General features: G+C 37.8%; 1 protein-coding gene across 1 annotated transcript in view; it reads left to right on the forward strand.

Moving 5' to 3' along the window:
* The first annotated feature begins 2,787 nt into the window (after nucleotides 1-2,787).
* Nucleotides 2,788-18,550, forward strand: part of tlcd2 (TLC domain containing 2) — a 30,458-nt gene continuing 14,695 nt past the window's right edge. The window contains exons 1-3 of the mRNA XM_088346312.1: nucleotides 2,788-3,382; nucleotides 3,471-3,553; nucleotides 13,565-13,647. Of these exons, the coding sequence (XP_088202438.1) occupies nucleotides 3,204-3,382; nucleotides 3,471-3,553; nucleotides 13,565-13,647 (345 nt within the window). The 5' untranslated portion in view covers nucleotides 2,788-3,203. The remainder of the gene's footprint in view (nucleotides 3,383-3,470; nucleotides 3,554-13,564; nucleotides 13,648-18,550) is intronic.

Here is an 18,550-nt window from a genome sequence, read left to right on the forward strand (position 1 = left end):
TGTACTCCAAGGTTTAAAGGAAGTGTGTTCAAAAGTACTTGTGAGATGTAAAATATAATTAAAGAGAGGTATTTATACTGAAATTGTTCAAAAGCAATCATTTAATACATTCAATTTTTCAGGAAAATATATATACTCTACGTAAACTACATGATAATCCAGAAGGTTATTCAATTCAAATATATTATGTTGATAATTTGTTTTGGTGATTGTGATATAAATACTATATGTACACTGCAAAAAAAGGTTGTGTTCTCAATTTTCATTTCTAATTTAATTAAAAAAACAATTTTCAAAGTATGTATTCAAGGTAAAAAAATACTTTCCTTTGATATAGATTTTGGCCTATTTTAAGTATTATTTTTTACATTTACTATATTTTTAAAAATCCCGTAGAAAGGGTATTGTTGTTTTTTTTTCAATTTTACTATTCATTTACTTTATTGGAGAAGGAGAAAATACTGTAAATTAGTCAAATTAACTGACATGGATGTATTGTTTATTCTAAGTATTCTTTGCTTAAGTCATATACAAAAACTAATTTATATAATTTACTAGCTACCAATACGAAATTTAAATGGACAAATGACAAAAATTTTACAAATATTTTTCGTCGTATACTGAATTTCCAAATAGCAGAAAGAAGACTTCGATACCAAGTCAATATCCTCCATTATGTTCATGTGCGGTCCTCATGCTGAGGTTTTTGAGTTTTTCCTTTCCCTCGTGCAGGTTTTAGATCAGGGGATGGTGTAATAATACTCTGTAGTTTGCAATAATCTGTGTTCTGTGCAGCCCTTTGAGTGTCCTCGTGATTAAGGGCCAACCATATAAATAAACATGCCTTGACTTGACTTAACGACTCGTTCCAGTTGGATTTTTATTTTATTTATCTATTTTTTTAACATACAAATGTTTCATTAAACAAACGCAAAAACATTTCCATACAAACATCCTACACGGTGCTGCTTAAAAAGTACATTCAAATCAAAACACCCATAAAGAATCCCCTACCTCGTTTGAGAACCACAGTCAAAAAGCACACTTGAATGATATGTAGTTAAAGACTCAATATTTTCTTTAAGCGTTATTGTGAGAAAGCGAGTTTGGCACCCTGCTTTAAAGACTTTAGTGATTATTTTTATTAATGTGTGAAATGTTTTTGGCCATTGGTATGTGAGTTTGTGTGTGAATGGGTATGTCTGAAACATGCTGTTTTTAAGAACCGGAACAGGAGAACCCAGATGTGTTACTTTTCTCACACAAGCTTTTATTTTACGGGAGACGGGGCAGTCATGCACATTAACCAAACGCCAGTGATTCGGCGATCGTTGGGCGGAAGATGTAAGGCAGCAGTCTGGTGTGGAATGACAGGAAGCCAGAGGCCGATGAGGTCGATACCAATTGCACGAGCAGATATCGGACAGATGGGGTTAATACCGGACAGGACGGGACAGACACGATTGATATCAAACACTGGAGATCAAAATTAAACAGGACATACTCGACGGGAACGAAACTGGAGATCGATATTAAACAGGACAAAATAGACGGGAACAATAAGGGACAGCAAACACAAGCAGGAAACCGGACAGAATCAAAACTCACGTCTGGCAGGTGCAGAGGTTCGTTGACGGACTGACAAAGGGTGAGTGAGAGCACTGAGCTTAAATAGAAAAGAAGCCAATCCGGCAACTTGCACCAGGCGGGTGAGGCCAATTTGGCGCCATGGCAACTTTGACAGCTGTAAAGCTTTTGGGAATATTCAGTGAGTTGAAAAGCAATACTGTATATAAATGCAGACCATTTACCATTTATTAAAAAACAAAAACCAGTAAAATAAAAAATTAGAGGGGTAAACAGAGGGTACATAAAAATGCTAAAATGTATGCAAATATTCTTTGTTTTAATGGCCATCTGGTTCTGAGAAAGAGTTACGTTATCATGTAATATTTGCCTTCACATTTCCACAAGTTTCGACAAGTGGATTTGCATTTGTGAATGTAAAATTTCGCCATGACGGTCATAAAATTGGCCTACTGAGGATAAGCGGCGTAGAAAGAGAAAAAGGATGGTTGGGTGATACGATTGACAATAAAATGCTGTTTTGGGCTGTTGTGGGGGGGCAGTGGCTCAGGAGGTATAGCGCTCGTCTTGGGATCAAGAGATCGCAGTTCGAAAACCGGCTCCTCCGTGGTACATGTCGAAGTGTCCTTGGGTAAGACACTGAACCCCTATTACCCCCAATATGCAGGTTAGCGCCTTACATGGCTGCACGGCCGCTATTGGGAAATGTAAAGCACATTGTAAAGCGCTTTGGAAAGTCATTGACTTGAAAAGCGCTATATAAATACAGATCATTTCATTTAGTTTCATTTCATTTCAAAAGTTTCTCACTCTATCGCATATGAATAACCAATACTTTTCGTGGACAATATCTCTGTATTATTTGTGATTGCAACATCCTTTGCTGTCTGGTAATCCTGAAAGGGGGATGCCACATGTGCAGTCCCTTCTCAAGGTTTCTTTATTTTCCTCATGTTGAGGTTTTCGAGTTTTTCCTTGCCATCATGTTGGTTCCAGATCAGGGGATGGTGTAATAATAATCTGAAAAATAGTCTGTGTAATAACCTGTGCAGCTCTTTGAGACTCTTTGTGATTAAGGGCTATACAAATAAAAATGACTTGACTTGACTTGACTTTGGCTGAAACACAAAATTTGGATTTTTTTGAATGAAATGAACACACCACAAGACATGCTTGCTCGTAGCCGCGCCCCCTTGTAGTAGGGCGGGGAGAAGCAATCTGTTTGGTTTCCTTCGGTGTCAAAAAGTTACACAAGCCACGGGCGAGATTTTGCAACGGGACGTGTCTTTGACAAATTAGACACGCCTTTGAGGTTTATTCATTCCTCTTTGAGTTTTTTTTTCTCCAGATTTTTTTTCGGGTTTTCGAAAAAAAAAAAAAACAATCCACGCGCGCCGAGGTACCCCCTCTCATCATTCGAGCACGTTTTTTCCGTTTCTCGACCGATCAATTCAAAACAAACGCCCTTTTCCGCCATTCGCATGTGAGCGTGGCTTCACGGGCATGTGATTATTTGTGGCGCTTTTATACAAGCAGCAGGTAGCCACAACGGCCAGTACCGAGGAAAGTCCAATTGAGGGGCAAGCCTTCGCGCTCTTCACGCATTTTGGGGGGACATGGATCTCAGCTCGGTGCTTATCACCATCGGGGGATCTTACGGATTATTCCGAAGTATCAACACCGGAGTGGGCAGACTACCTGTGCCGGAAGCTGCAAACAGGAATGCGAATAAATGGAGAAACATATCCACGTCCTTCGTGCACAGTCTCGTCACCGCGATATGGGCAGTGCTTTGGTAACGACTTTCTCATATAATCACGATTTCATAATTGGTTCTTTAATCGAGTGTCCGAACGTTTTTTTTTTTAAATTTATTTTTGCAGCTTTTTCGTGCAACCGGAGATGGCTGAAGATTTGATAGAAACACACTCAGTGTTTTCGCATGCATTGGTGTCGTTATCAATTGGTGAGTAATTCAATTTAAGTACACATGCAAAACGAGTTGGGTGAGTGGTTCGCCTCGAGTTGATGATAAATTTCTACTCTGGGTGTGCCCTTGCTTTTTATATTATTCATAGCATCAAGCTAGACTAGTGGTTTTTAATTGTGGAGAAGAGTGGCTCTGGGGTTATGTGAGGTCGCTACGTGAGGTTTTATTCATATTTCGACAAGTATTTACTGTAAAACAGAAATTGATGTTTTTTTTCAAACTAATTTTTACATTGGTGTAAATGGTCTGCATAAATACAGCGCTTTTTAAGTCATTGAAGACCTCCCAAAGCGCTTTACAATGTGCTTCACACTTTTCCCTTTTACACACGTACTAACCGATAGCAGCGTCAGCCATGCAAGGCAACTACCTGCTATCAGGGGCTTTAGGGGTTCAGTGTCTTGCCCAAGGACACTTTGACATATAACATGGAAGAGCCTGCGACCTTTTGATCCCAAGACGAGCGCTTTACCTCCTGTGCTAAATTTACACTGATTCTTAAAGTGAACTTGTCAAAGTCATACATTTCATTTATGTGCTGCATTTTCCTCCCCGAGCATTTCACTAATCCTTATACAATTAAAGGGACAGCGTGTTTTTTTTAACCATTAGATGTCATTGTATGGCGTGGTGCAAGTGTCAGCAACCTAAAATGTTGAATAACAAGAGACGTAAATTAAATGTTTTGGAGCCGCATTAAAGTAAATGTGATTTATAAACTTGTTTTTAAATGAAAAACAAAAGGGCAATAATATGTACATCAGGCAATAGATATTTCATATTCTTATAAATATATATAAAGCATAAGACTATGTTAATTTTTTCCAATGTTATTTTTCAGAAAACCACCACTATACAGTAAATGTATTTATTTATTTACCTCACACATCTTTTTCCTTTTTCAATCCTTTCTGAAAAGGTTCCAGGTGCCAATAGGGCGGCGGTAAAGAGCCACATGTGGCCCCAGAGCCACAGGTTGCTGACCCTGGGCATAGTGCAACGAAAACAAGTGCTAAAGGCAAAACAGAAATTATGTTTTACTAATAGATAATGCTAGTAGTACTTTGACCACGAGAATATTTTGTGTCGTGCAACTTAGTAGTACTCAGCACAAAGGACAATACAAACTACAGAGACCCAAGGCGACAAAAAAACATCATTTGACGTTTCTCTTTTTTTGCCCAGCCTTTTTTTTAAAACATTTTTGGATACCTGTAGCAGCAAGATGGCTCTCTTCACGTGAGGCTCATGTTATGCAAAATAAAAGCGCGGGTATCTGTCACGTATTTTGGCTTGTGATTTAAATAAATATACATTTTCTTATGAATGAAGTTTTTATTTACCACTAGGAGGCGCTCAATAATAAATACTGTCCCTTTAAAGGAACCCCTAAACCTTATGCTCGTGTGCTGGTGAAGTCGGAGAAGGCTGGGTAATTAAATCAGAGGTAAAATCGGGCAGTTTTGTCACTTTGAGTCGCCATAATTTGTATTTTTCTTTGTGCAGTGTAGCACTCGTTTTTCTTTGCACTACACAATACAGTAACCACTATCGGTCAAATATTACACAATCTCCCTTTAGAAAAGTATATAATAATATGACTAAAGCTAATTTACAATTTAAAACTTTTAAGTATTTTATTATTGATTGAACTGCATCTTGTATTTTTTCATTAGTAAAATACAATAATATGTGTACTGCATATGAATACTTCATGAATATACCGGTACTTAAAACTAGCAAAAGTTAGCTGATATAGCAAATGGATATCATTTTGAATATTAAGTAGTTTTCCCTATTAGAAATAGTTCTTTAAATGAGTTGAATGATGAGAAGAATAATTAAAATGAGCAAAAATATCTTCTCAAAAAGAACAAATAATAATTTTATTAATTTTGAGATGCTGATTAGACAGTATAATTATCACACGTGCGTATCAATAAAAGTCCTTTTTGATATGCTTTGTTGTATTACACCAAAGTCTCAAGTTTTGCGGGAGCGTGGAATTGGCATACTGACCAGGATTCTCCCACAGAGTTGTAAATTGAATGTCCAGCTCTTAATCACAAACCATCCCTCAAGCGTTTTTACACAATTTAGCAGTAGGTACAACAACACCAGACTGCACATGACCACGTTATTCTTTGGTGTCCACATTCGTTACTTGTACCTCTAAGAAAGCGAGAGATGTGCCACCTTGACCCTGCTGCTGGAAAAATCAATTTGTACAACTGACACATTTTTACAAAACAAACGCTGAAACCACCTCCAAGAGCTGTCTCTGGACTCTTTTTATCATCATCCGGTGTCATATCTCATTGAAAAATGTGAGGGTGGTGGGAACAGTAAAGATATGAAACATTCATAGATCAGGAACACTGAGCTCTCTTGGGGAAAAACATCATCATTGTAACAAACTTGAGGGAGCGAAATGCTCACCTTCCATGTCAAGTGGTATTTTGGAGAATTGGTCTCTGATCTAAAATTTTTTAAAGGCTGAAGTGGTAAATTATATGCACTATTATAGCTGGGGTCCACAACCTTTTCTGTTCTGACCGGTTGACATTTGAGTAGATTTTTGATAAGAATTTAAATAATAATAATGATAACAATGATAATATCAACCAAAACAACAATAATAAACATAATCCACAGTGTGATCATGTGTAAGTTTCTTTGGAAGCCCTTGTAAGATCGAACCAACATCACATGACTTGGACATAACAACCCTTCACCAACAAACTGCCACCCGTGCTGGTCACTATGGTAACGTTTAGCGTAAAATGTCATGTGCCTAATAATTAAAGATACAAACTCACCATATAAATCATCTACCCTGGTCATATCCCCAGAGAGGGGTGACCGACAGCAAGACAAACGCATACACAAAAACAAAGAAAATAAAAAGGGGGAAAAGTAGCAAGAAACGCACACAAACATTTTTTTGGACCATGGCCAACAGAAATGCCTAATCACCCAAACAAGTTAAGCACCTTGGCACCCAAGTCAGTCATGTTTTCGTCCTTCCAGATGAAACGGGACACAAGATAGCGTCCATGTCACTCAGGTCAGGGTGACATAACACACTCTTCTGTTCAACAGCAAGGCCCGACAGCTTTCACTGGTTTACCCCTTCCGCATCATACGGGTGCCCTGCCCATCCCTTAGAACGCGTCCAAACATCTTACTATCCTTTCACAACACCTTTCCAATCATTCCTATCACCAACAAGAGCTCTAGCTTCCACAACATTTAGACCTCTTTCCTGCAGTGTACTCATAACACCATCCATCCACGTCAATCGCAGACTTCCTCTTGAGCACCCAAAACCTTGCTTCCTTGATTCTCTCTGTGCAATACCTCGCACTCCATTCCAACCAGCACTAAAAGTGTGTTGTAGAATACTACTTTGTTTAAGCTAGCAAAAAACAAATTCGACAATGTGGTTGCTAGCCGTATTCAGTCAACTGTTGACTAGAGCATTGTTCCTACATAAGGATGGGGTAAGCTGAAAAAATATTTTAAAACCGATTCAATTATTTAATATGTACCGTATATTCACAGCTCATGTTGAAGAGAGTGACAATAAGAATTACGATTCAGTGTTTAATTTCAGTGGCCAATTCTTGGTTAATCCATCAACCTTTTGAATTTATTTTTGGGTTCAATCTCATTTATCGGCACATTTTTGATTGGCCATTGTATTATCAAACTTGCAGTGCTATTTATGTGCATCTCAGGTTTTCAATCGCCATAAAACTAGTCCCAGACATTCAGCCACTCAATAAAAGTAGTTGTAGAATGACACATCTATTTGCGCACGAGTTCTGTCAGTTTTGGCTGCAACGTGCTGTATGCTCACTCCCTAACATGCATGCTTTTGGAATGTGGGAGGAAGCCGGAGTGTCAGAAGAAAAGCCCACACAAGTACCAGGGGAACATGCTGAAAGAGCTGAATTTACAGACCACATCGCAGTTAGAATGAATATGTTTGAGGGGTCAAGTCAAGTCAATTTATGTTTATTTGTGACACCCTTAATCAAAAGGGGTCTCAAAGGGCTGCACAGACCACAGATTAATCTAAACCACAGACTATTATTACACCATCCCCTGATCTAAAACCTACATGAGGGCAAGGAAACTCAAAATCTCAACATGAGGAAAATGAAGGGACCACACATGATGTAATTACCCTTGCAGGATGATATATCGGTCATTCATAAGATACAGAATAGAAGCTTTTTTTAAGCCTAAATTTAAACCGTTCTACTGAGGTTGCAGTTCCAATCTCAGGGGGCAGAGCATTCCACAATATCGCTTTCGAACCTGCGGTTCTCTTCTTGGTTCTTGGGATCACTAGTAGACCAGCATTTACAGAGCAAAGACTCCAGACCGGAACATAGGAGGAAATTAAATCCGAAAGAGATGAGGGAGCAAGTCCATGCATGATTTTGTTTAATACCAACAGAACCTTAAAATCATGTCTTAAGCTAACAGAGAGCTAGTCCTGCTTTTGTGTACATATAATCTTTTTGCCTTTGTCTCATATGAAGGTTACCTCATGCCGAAACGGATTCACCTTTAAAACTATCTTCTTTAATGTACTTACTGTAAGTTTTTTTTTCTTTCACAAAAAAAAATAATCTGAAAGACTTAAGTCCACTCACCGGCCATCAGCCTTAAAATAGCATTTGCTACTATTCTCCAATTAATCCTTCAACAGATTTAGGGCTGCCCCTTGAACCACAGCTCAATTGGCCGCGTGCCACACAGCCCGGACTCCCCCAAGAATTCCCAGGATGCTTAACATTCCGCCAAGAAGCCCAGCCCTGCAAGCGCTTTGCTGAGATGCAAGTCTCAATGGAGGGTATTATAAATGTTGGGTGGAACTACTCGTCACCCCCGAGTGTTTGGGCGACGTCACCAGGGCAACAACGGTGCATGAGGTCATTGGACAGTTCAAATCCTATTTTTTTGTTTAGCACCATTTGATAAATTGAAACTCAAAGTTTCATATAAAAGCATCCATTGTACAAGACAAATAAACTCTCCCCAAACAAAATGGTCACATAGAGACACACCAAAGTGCTCCCACAAAAAAATGAGGACTGTATAAGAAAACATAGAGAGGCACAGGTGAACCATGTGGGGAAAGGCGGTTAAGGGAGGCTCATCCACACTGACATGCAATGCACACATTTCAAGTGCTGTATTGAATCATCCATTGGGTTAACACACACACAAAAAAAAAATCTCTCCCCAGCCAACAACACAAATATCACACAATGTATGTGGAATGGCACAGATCAAGGGTGCGCAAACTACACCCCATGGGCCACATGCGGCATATCAGACTTTTTTTTAATCTGGCGCGCAAACAAAAAATGTTAACAATATTATGAGAACATGTATGTATATATATATATATATATATATATATATATATATATATATATATATATAATCAGTAATCCCTTGTTTTTCGCGGGGTTGCATTACACAAACATCCCACGATAGTTAAACCTGCCAAGTGGAAACCTTTAGTTGTTTATTCATTTGATAAATGCCACTGAACAAACCCAATTTACATCCTCTTATATTTAACAAATAAGAGTACTGTACTTTATAAGTGTTTTTCTTTCTCAAATAATGTCATAACTGTCAAATCATTATTTTAAAACATTTTTGCCATTTTATTGCACAACTGCAAAAAGAACACGCTGCCCCTTACACCCCATGATACTTTGACACCATCATGTGGACGTTATAGAAAACCGCATTTACCTTCCAGTCAGCAACCCAAAAAAATTGGACCAAAAAAGCCATATCAAAAGAAAAAAATATGCCTTGAGCTGCAAAAACTTTAAAAGCCTCATAAGAAAGGTAACTGATAACATATTGATCTATATTCATTAGAAGACGTTGAGAATGCGTCCTATTTTGTCCTACAGAAACCATATATTTTTCCATTATCAAACATTCTAGAAAAAAAGCACTAAGGAGCGCCACAGAACACACATGCGGCTTCAAATCAAGTTTAGTGGGTCGAAAAGTTCAACTGTTTTGGCCTTAGAAAGCATCTTCCTCTCCCTTTTGGTGCTTCTGTGGGTCCAGAGAGTTTTGTTGACATGGTGGCTTTTCGACAAACTTGAAAATGAAAAAGATAAGTAGGTTCAACGAGCCGTTTTACATATTTGTACAACTCAGACCGCAACGTCATTGACGCAAAGGCAGACAAATTGATGAGGGGCGGGGTAAATGTTTAGCCTTTCAGAAAGCAGAACACAATGCACGATGAAAATCCGCAAAGTAGACAAACTGTAAGGAAACCGCAATACACCAAGGAATTACTGCAATTGCAAATAAAGTGCTACTAATACATTTTAATGTTTTTTTGCAACTGTAATCCCCAGTGTCCCTTTATGTGTCCCATTTAAAAATGTCAAGACAAATCTCAGTTTATTTCCACTGGAAAGTTGTGGCATCCCTCAATGACTGTGGTGATGTTACGCTCAATTTAATGTTTGCTGGGATGCCTTGTCATGAACATTCATCTACTTTAGGACTTGGTGAATGAAAATGCTGTTTAGAGGCTTCACCAACTGATCCAGGACAAATCCAGTTAGTGTTGCTGTTCTTTAGGGCTTCTGTTTTGTCATTATAGGGCGTGCTAATAGCGTTCATAATTGTTTTAAACACGACACAACCACAAGGCAGAAAGACTGAAATAATAGTTTATCATGTTCTTACTTGTCAGTCAAAACACAATTATGATTCCCTGCGTTGTTCATTTCAACAGCGTTTTTGAGTCCTCAAGTATTATATCCATGTAATTCGCTCGGAGAATAAATGGTTGACTTGCCAGACTTGTTTTGGAAGATGGCTGGGAAAGTTAACAGTCTTTTCAAAGGTTGAGAGGAAAAAGGCCCGGTCTCAATCTTTTTTTTCCAGACAGCTGGATCAGTCATGGCTAGGACGAAAGTCAGTGGAAAACTGTCTCACTCCTTTGCTGATGAGGCAAAGAAACATTACGTATCAATGCCCTTCTAGTTTTCCCTCAGTTTTTATGTTGTAAGCCTCTTGGTAAATTCATTAGTTTGTTTACAGTGCTGTTATCAGAATATATTTCATTATCAGAGTTTTTTTTTTTTAAATTAGCATTTGTTACGATGGAAATAACACATCAGCATGATGAATAGTGGTTAGCTTGTGTCCAAGACTTCTGAAGTACAATAGTGGTTTGTCCTTATGTGCCCTGCTATTGATTTAATTGCCAGCTGGGATCGGGTGAGGATAGTGCTGGAAAAAAACTTGAACCTGAATGGATGGATTATTTGCTTTGTCAAATATTTTGCACTCCAGTACAGTAATTCCTTTTTTTTTCACTGGAGTTGCATTCCAATTTGGTGAAATCCGTGAAAAATAAACCTTTGTATATATTTTTGGGCATCATTATACAATAAAATACTGTATAGAGGAACTACACTGCTACAAAACCAGTTCCTCTAACATTTTTCAACCTCAACTCTGCCAACACCTTGAAAACCGCACAATTAATTCACAGGGAATGACCAGATTATCCAACTGTATAATAGAGATTTGAAACCCTAAAGTGTTCGTATTCAAAATGTTATTTTTTGGCAAATGTGTCATGTTTTCATGCCAGATGATTTATTGAATTGAGTGTCCGAATGAAATTTAGCCTATTATCAACATTTTTTTATCATCAACCAATTGAAGAACTTTGGTTAGAAAAGCATCAACAGGAACTCAACTGGTCACAGGACATTTGTGACTGACATCACCAGCCTTTAAAAGAAAGGCGCGAATGCCTTTCTGTCTTTTTCTTCAAGCCCTCCTTTCTGAAAAGGGAGCCCAGAGGATGGGCTGATAGGCCTTTGCCCCCCTTGGGACTATGCAGACGAAGGAGGCTAGGATCCAGAGCAGGCCCCTTGGCCAGGAAGCCTTCTGCACGCCAATCACAAGCCCTAGTTGGCCCTTGGTTCAGTCCCTTCCTGTTGAGCTGCCGTGAAGTCCACAAGATCAGTCTTCCAAAACAGGGGAGAAAAATCCAGCTTTCTCCATGGGCCATGCGGCCTTTTCTGCCAAAAAGGTTGTGCGCCATGCGGTCAATCAGATTGGAGAACACGATGTACAATGGAAATCCATGAAACAGGCCGTGAAAAGAGAACCCTACTATAACAAGGTATATGGTGAATGGAACGTGAAATTGAATGTGGCTGTATGTCGGAACAAATCTACTTCTTTAAAACTCAGGGAATAATTGTTCGTATAGACAAGGCCTTGCCTATTGATTGGCTGCTAATATTAATCTTCTAGTTATGTTCTGAATCTTGTTTATTGTCATTGTATTGCTACAATAGGATTACGGTTGCTCTCCAGTTGACAAAAAAATGTACACTATAAACACTAATAAAAAGAAAAATATACATTGTTCACCACTCATATAAAATATTTACACCTAAAATAAAAACTGCAACCGGTTTATTGCACTTTAAACTAACAGGTCAACTAAAAAATCTTCCATTTGCACAAAATTACGGAAATGAAGTCAAATGTAAACAAATTGAACGGTACAATTTAAAAACATTTTAGATTATGAAAACAAAATAAAGTCCAACACTCATTCTGCAATGAAATACTCCTTCTGCAAATAAAATACTTCTTCTGCACAGCCCCCCAAAATGTTTTGCTCAGCAATGATGCATGTTAAACATAAGCAATAGCCTTTTCAACAACAGCTTACTACAGTCTTCATTGTTTAAAACAATAGACAGCCGGCTCCATTCTAGACACTTCTTTTCTCTTGTGATTGGCCAATATACAATTTTCCATGGATTATATGCTGTTGACTTAAAAATTGTTCAGTATTTTAAAGGTTAAAATTGTATTTAATCTTGTTTTTTTTAGATTTGTAAATTTCTGTTTTTCAGGTATGTTTCTCAGTTTTTTTATCTATTAAACGGTATAGTTTATTGTTGTGTTTAGTAGTTTTTTTGTTGTTCCACTGAATAATCAATATTTTTAATTGACATAAGTCAAAATTCTGTATCATATACTGTACTGTACTACCAACATTGGGCATGATGGTTTGACAAAATTGGCAGATGATATGGTTGATTCTTTTCTTTACCATAAGAGCAATATTTAAAAAAAAAAAGAATTATTTCTGATTATTCTTTACATTTTAAATATTTTTTTAAAAATTGCTGTCAATTGGACTTTTTCATGGTTTCAGTTATTTTCACATGCATACATTCGCTTATATTTAATGTTAATGTTCACTGTGTATTGTCTGTTGATTCCCTTGCAGCATCCATTGGAGCTTCGTCATCCTGGAAGGGGGATTACTTATTGTACAAACCTATCTCAATGCTGAGGTGTTTCGTAGTTTTTCCTTGCCCTCGTGTAGGTTTCAGATCAACGGATGTTATAATGGTGGTCTTTGTAGACCTTTCAGACATTTTGTAATTAAGAGCTGTACAAATAAATTCGACTTGAATTGATCACTCTGGGTATCATTTCCTGATTTGCTGTGATGTAATTCTTTTGGGATTCTTTCAGCTAAAATGTACATTGCAGAATACGAGATCATTAAGCGAAACATGGTGTCCATGTTACCAACATAATAGTCCTAATAGTAACCTCATCAGAGCACCTCGCTCACCCACGCTCCACCGCCTTCATCCTCACCACTCCATTATTTTTACAACATTCTGAAAAACTGTCACTATGGATACGGTTGGCGGCGGCTACAGGGGGGGTTGGTGTCTGTGGATATGAATAGCTGCGCTCTCCGAAACGCATCTTTGTTGCCATTATGGTTGTCATGGAAGCTGGGTCCCCCTGGATGGCTGTGCCCAAAGCAGCTGTTGTGACAGTGAATTGTTTGTTTTTTGTCAATGACAAACTGCAAAACTGAAGCCCCTGAGGGTATTCGTGTTAAGTGTTTTTTTGTCCCAACAGGTTACTTCATCTATGACCTCCTTGACATGGTGAAAAATCAGAAGATCAGTCGGTGCTGGGAGCTGGCTTTGCATCACATAGTAGTAAGTCCTAAAACACAATAAGCTCTTAAGCTATGTCTTAAATTAGGTTGCATGAAAGGTTAATTCGAGGTTTGTAGGTGGTCAGTGGTGTAGAGCATAAGAGCTTTAAAACGAAACGCAGAGGTCGTCTTGTCGCACAAAAGCTCCAGCGCATAGACAAGGCAGAGACAAAATACCAGTCTTTCTTGTCTTGTTACAAAGAACAAGCGAGGGAGGAACAGGGCAACAGTCGGAAACTGCAAAAAGCCCCCAGGCACTTTATGCATTGACAAAGTCAAACTCTCATTCTCTTGCCACCCAACGTTGTCATCAGCTTAAACAGGTCAGATCACCTCAGCATTTCCTTGGCATGCTGACAAACATGTCATCGTGCTTTTTTTTAATACGTAAAACCGCAAATAAATATATTTTTTTGACAATTTATAACTGAAGTTTTAAAATTGCTCTTCTATTTTTGATAATACATTGAGGAAAATTACCCTTCTTAGGGGTGGGACTTACTTTTTTTTTCACTAAAAAATACCAACAAATACAAAAAAAAATACCACATTAAGCAATGAAATATATAGCATAACTAGAATGGCTGTGCGCCATTAGAGCATCACCCGAGTTGAGACATGAAACCATTTTTGGGTAGCATTTTCCTTTTTGGGCCTAGAAAGTAAAATGTCGTTCTGGTAAAGCTGCTGAGTCAGCAAAACAAAAAATGCCAAGTCAGCTTTTTTGGCAGTTTTCACATCTGGGGTCACCTACCTGACAGCCTGTAAAAGATGGTGGTCATATCTAAACTCCTTCCCCTTTTCTTGGTGGTCAGACATACAAACAGACAAACAAATATGTATATATCTCATCTCATCAGCTGCACCGCTTATCCTCAGTAGGGTCACGGGGGTGCTGGAGCCCATCCCAGCAATCATCGGGCAGTGGGCAGGGGACACCCTAAACTGGTTGCCAGCCAATCGCAGGGCACACAGGGACAGATAACTCGCTCGCTCATTCACACCTAGGGACAATTTGTACCGGCCAATTAACCTGACGTGCATGTTTTTGGAATGTGGGAGGAAACCGGAGTGCCCGGAGGAAACCCACGCAAGCACGGGGAGAACATACAAACTCCGCACGGGAGGTCCGGTAGCTGGATTTGAACCCACACAGGAGGTTCCCAAGACTGTGAACTGTGCCGCACACGCGCTAACCACTGCGCCGCCGTGCTGCCATATGTATGTATGTATATATATATATATAATATAATATATACACATATGAATCCTTTATTTTTTCCTGAATAAGTTTAAGGTGAAAATACAACACAATACAGGCTAACTAATTATCTAGTACCTGTAACATTTAGGAACTGACCCAGTTAGAAGAGATGTGCCTAAATTGCTATAATGCAGTCTCCAGGGATCACTTTCCTTTTTTTCTAGCATTGTCCTCCCTGTCTTGGCTCACAGGTGCCACTTGTGTACATACAGGCAGTGACTCATTGACAATTAGGCACGTTATTAAGAATATATCACACACTCTCTTAGATGAACTGACATGGAACTGTCTCACAGGTTTGCAATTTATTGTTTAACAATCATCAATTTTGACAAGCCAACTGCATAGAAAGACACCCTTTTTAGCCCTAATTTACAAAAAAACGTTTTGTCCAGTATTTGTGTCCTTCAAAACTTCTGGTACAAGTTTTTTCAGCTATTAATTTTGATGAAGTGAATGGTGGTCTTGCTCAGTATGTTGGCTTGCCTCAAAACTTCCCAGTAAACCTGCCGCATTCTATTTTCATATATTCTAGATAAGTCTTTCTCAACCAGTGTGCTGCATGAGACTGTCCGCAAATACAAATAACAATACTTAATGTTATCCAAATTATCTCTTGTCGGTTTGCCACAACAGACAATGTTGGTAATGTTTTTGTATCATTATCAGGGTGAAAAGCCATATGCTAAGCAGGTACTCTTCGAACTGGATCAAATCTGGAATCATAAATATCCCTGGCATGTTCTAAAAAAAAAAACACATGGTAAATGAAAAGTCATACTGAGATGTTTGAAATATGTAAACAGACTTTGTTAAATAGTGAAAGAACAAAACTTTCCTTACCAATAATTTCTCATACCTAATTAACATTGTGTGTTTAAACATTAAGAAACAAAATCTAGCCAATTTATTCATCACAGGAGAGATTTATTTTGCCACTTAATCTGGATTTAAATTTGAGGGTTAAGGACACCAGTAACAACCAATCACACCTCAATTTGAGAAAGCAGATGATATGTCTGGATTTTAAAAAACAAACTATATTACCGCCACTAAATTTCAATTTTTTGAGATTTAAAACTTGTTATTTTCCAGTGAAACCCTCCCATTGCGATAATTTCCCAACACAGAAGCACCCATTGTCTGCTTTTACATAAAATAACAGAAGAGCAGATGTTAGAGTGCTTCTGCCTTGACCACAAAATTTGAAAAAGACAACTTGGCACATGGTGCGTGTGATGTCATCACTTATGTGACATAAAAGGACTGAAAAAGCAGAACTGTCATGAAATTACGATTCATAAGAAACAAATAACCGGTTGTCAAAATGTTTTTAGTCATTTTATTTCAAGTTTTTAATGACAGATAGCTGTTAAAAGTCTTTTTAAAGAGTATGATTCTTAAAGGTGTTTGTTTATGACTTCGGCCTTATCTCAGTACGAGGTTTTCAAAACAATTGCTTATCCCCTTCTGCAATTCCATGAATGGAGTCTTTGGTTGCGCCAGTTGGCCACAGAATGTCATAAGAGCAATGAATGGATGACACTTTGTCTTCGCCTCCAACTGTTATAGTCTTTTCTTCCATTTTTCATGCTGTAAAATCACTCTTAGCCCGCCATAGCCTTTTGCTTTCTTCTTATCATTCCTTTTCTGCACCCATAGTGATGCAATAGCATACCATCAACGTCAGTGGGCTAACTAAACAAAGGATCTCCAATATTTAGACAGCCGAGTTAAGTTTGGACTGCCTGCACACAGGCAGGGTTGGGTAGGGTTACTTTAACTTGATTACTTTCAATTACTTTTGGATTACTCCAATACCAAATATGCTAATAAAAGACAAAAGAAACTATGAAATAAAAATATGAATAAAATTACTAAATTTTGTGCAGGCTTGGGGAGTAACGGAATACATGGAACGGCAAAAATGATGTTGGCAAGCTGTTTGGATTTATTTTCATTTAGTTTCTGTCACATTTTATGTAAGTTTTACCGGAGATCAAAGCCAGGAGAGAAAGATTACCACGTGTTGTGAGTCATAATTTTATTCATATTTAGTTTCTTTTGTCTTTTATTAGCATATTTGGTATTGGAGTAATCCAAAAGTAATTGAAAGTAATCCAGTTAAAGTAACCCTACCCAACCCTGCACACAGGATAGACTTAAGTCTTCTAACATTGGTTGAATATGGTTCGAAGTGTGCACACATTGCTGCTTTATAAAGAATAACTTAAATGTTTAATGGTAGTCAAAATTACAAACTTTATTTCCAAAGTAACAAATGTTTAGACATAAACTATTTGTCCTCTGGAGTGTTGTTTTTCTAATTACTGATGTAGATATTTGTCAGCTTTTCAGAGCTATGGCGCCAGGGCAGAACTATTCCACAATGCTTCGTAAAAAGTGTTTTAAGTATGCTAATCATTCAAGACCACAATGGGAGTAAAGGCCAGCATATTACCTGAGAAATCAAAAGATTCATTGCTTAGGTAAAGGTTTTAGTTGTGTATCTGCTTATGTTTACCCAGCGGTCTAAATATTATCCAAAAACATAGTAGTACCTATCAACTGATGTGTTTAAGTCTTGAAATTATTCTTGGTTCCATACTTCTTTTGCCCACTATATTGGAATTGGCTTGATGGTTTCAGTGAGAGCCATTAGGCACCGATTTAACATTCACATTTCCCAAATCTGACCTCAAATAATCATCTGAAGGATGTTGTAGGATCAAAACCCCCTCCTAGTAAAAAAAAACAAAACACCTTTGCCATTGAATCTCGTTGCCGTCCCTCGCCGTCTTGTGGAGTCCACGTGATTCAACATGGGGGATTTCCAGAAAATTAGACATCTGTCTTTTTAATGTTGAATTTATCGATGTGTGTGATTATCATGTGAGCTTTCCTGTATAAGTCAGATGCTCAGCCTTTGTTAGATGTTTGTTTGTGTCATCCCCCTTGAATTAGGCAAAATTCAATTCAGTTTCTCAAATGGGCGCAAAGAACTCACCCTTCAAGCATATCAGGGTGTGAGCATTTACATTTATTTATATTTTTAAAATCTGACTCGCAACCAGTATTCTATGATGAAAATCCACACTTTCTGTATTTGTTTTTCAAATTAATGATGTCATTAAGTATATTTGTGTTATTGTAAACAGCAACATCTGTAAATTCTTAAAATGAACAATCATATCCGGTATTGAATGTGAGAAGTTTTACTTTGATTATTTTATTAATTAAAAATAATTCTTAAACTTAAAGGAAAATAGTTTGAAATAGGCAAAATTATTTGTCACTGTGAAGGGGGTGAATAAGTTCCCAAAGAACGCATGCAAACAGAAAAAAGATGGAACAAAGCACTTTAAAACTGAAGATAAGACTGTATCATTAATTGATATTCTTCTGTTAATCAGTCTTAGTCCAATTCTTCTCCTTTCTTATTTTATTTTTAGAAAACAGTTGTTGTTTTACACCATGTTTAGGATTTTTTATTACGGATTGGTTTTGGACCTATTTGTTACTCTTGTGACAGGTTCACCCTCTGATAGTATTACAACATATATTGGTTTTCTAGACCTAAAAATATATATTTACTTCCACAAGCTGTCTGTCTCATAAATCAATTATAAAAATAGCATAT

The sequence above is a fragment of the Urocampus carinirostris genome, chromosome 10, assembly GCF_059441175.1.
Source record: "Urocampus carinirostris isolate Australia breed hairy pipefish chromosome 10, RoL_Ucar_1.0, whole genome shotgun sequence".
In the NCBI taxonomy this organism is placed as follows: domain Eukaryota; kingdom Metazoa; phylum Chordata; class Actinopteri; order Syngnathiformes; family Syngnathidae; genus Urocampus; species Urocampus carinirostris.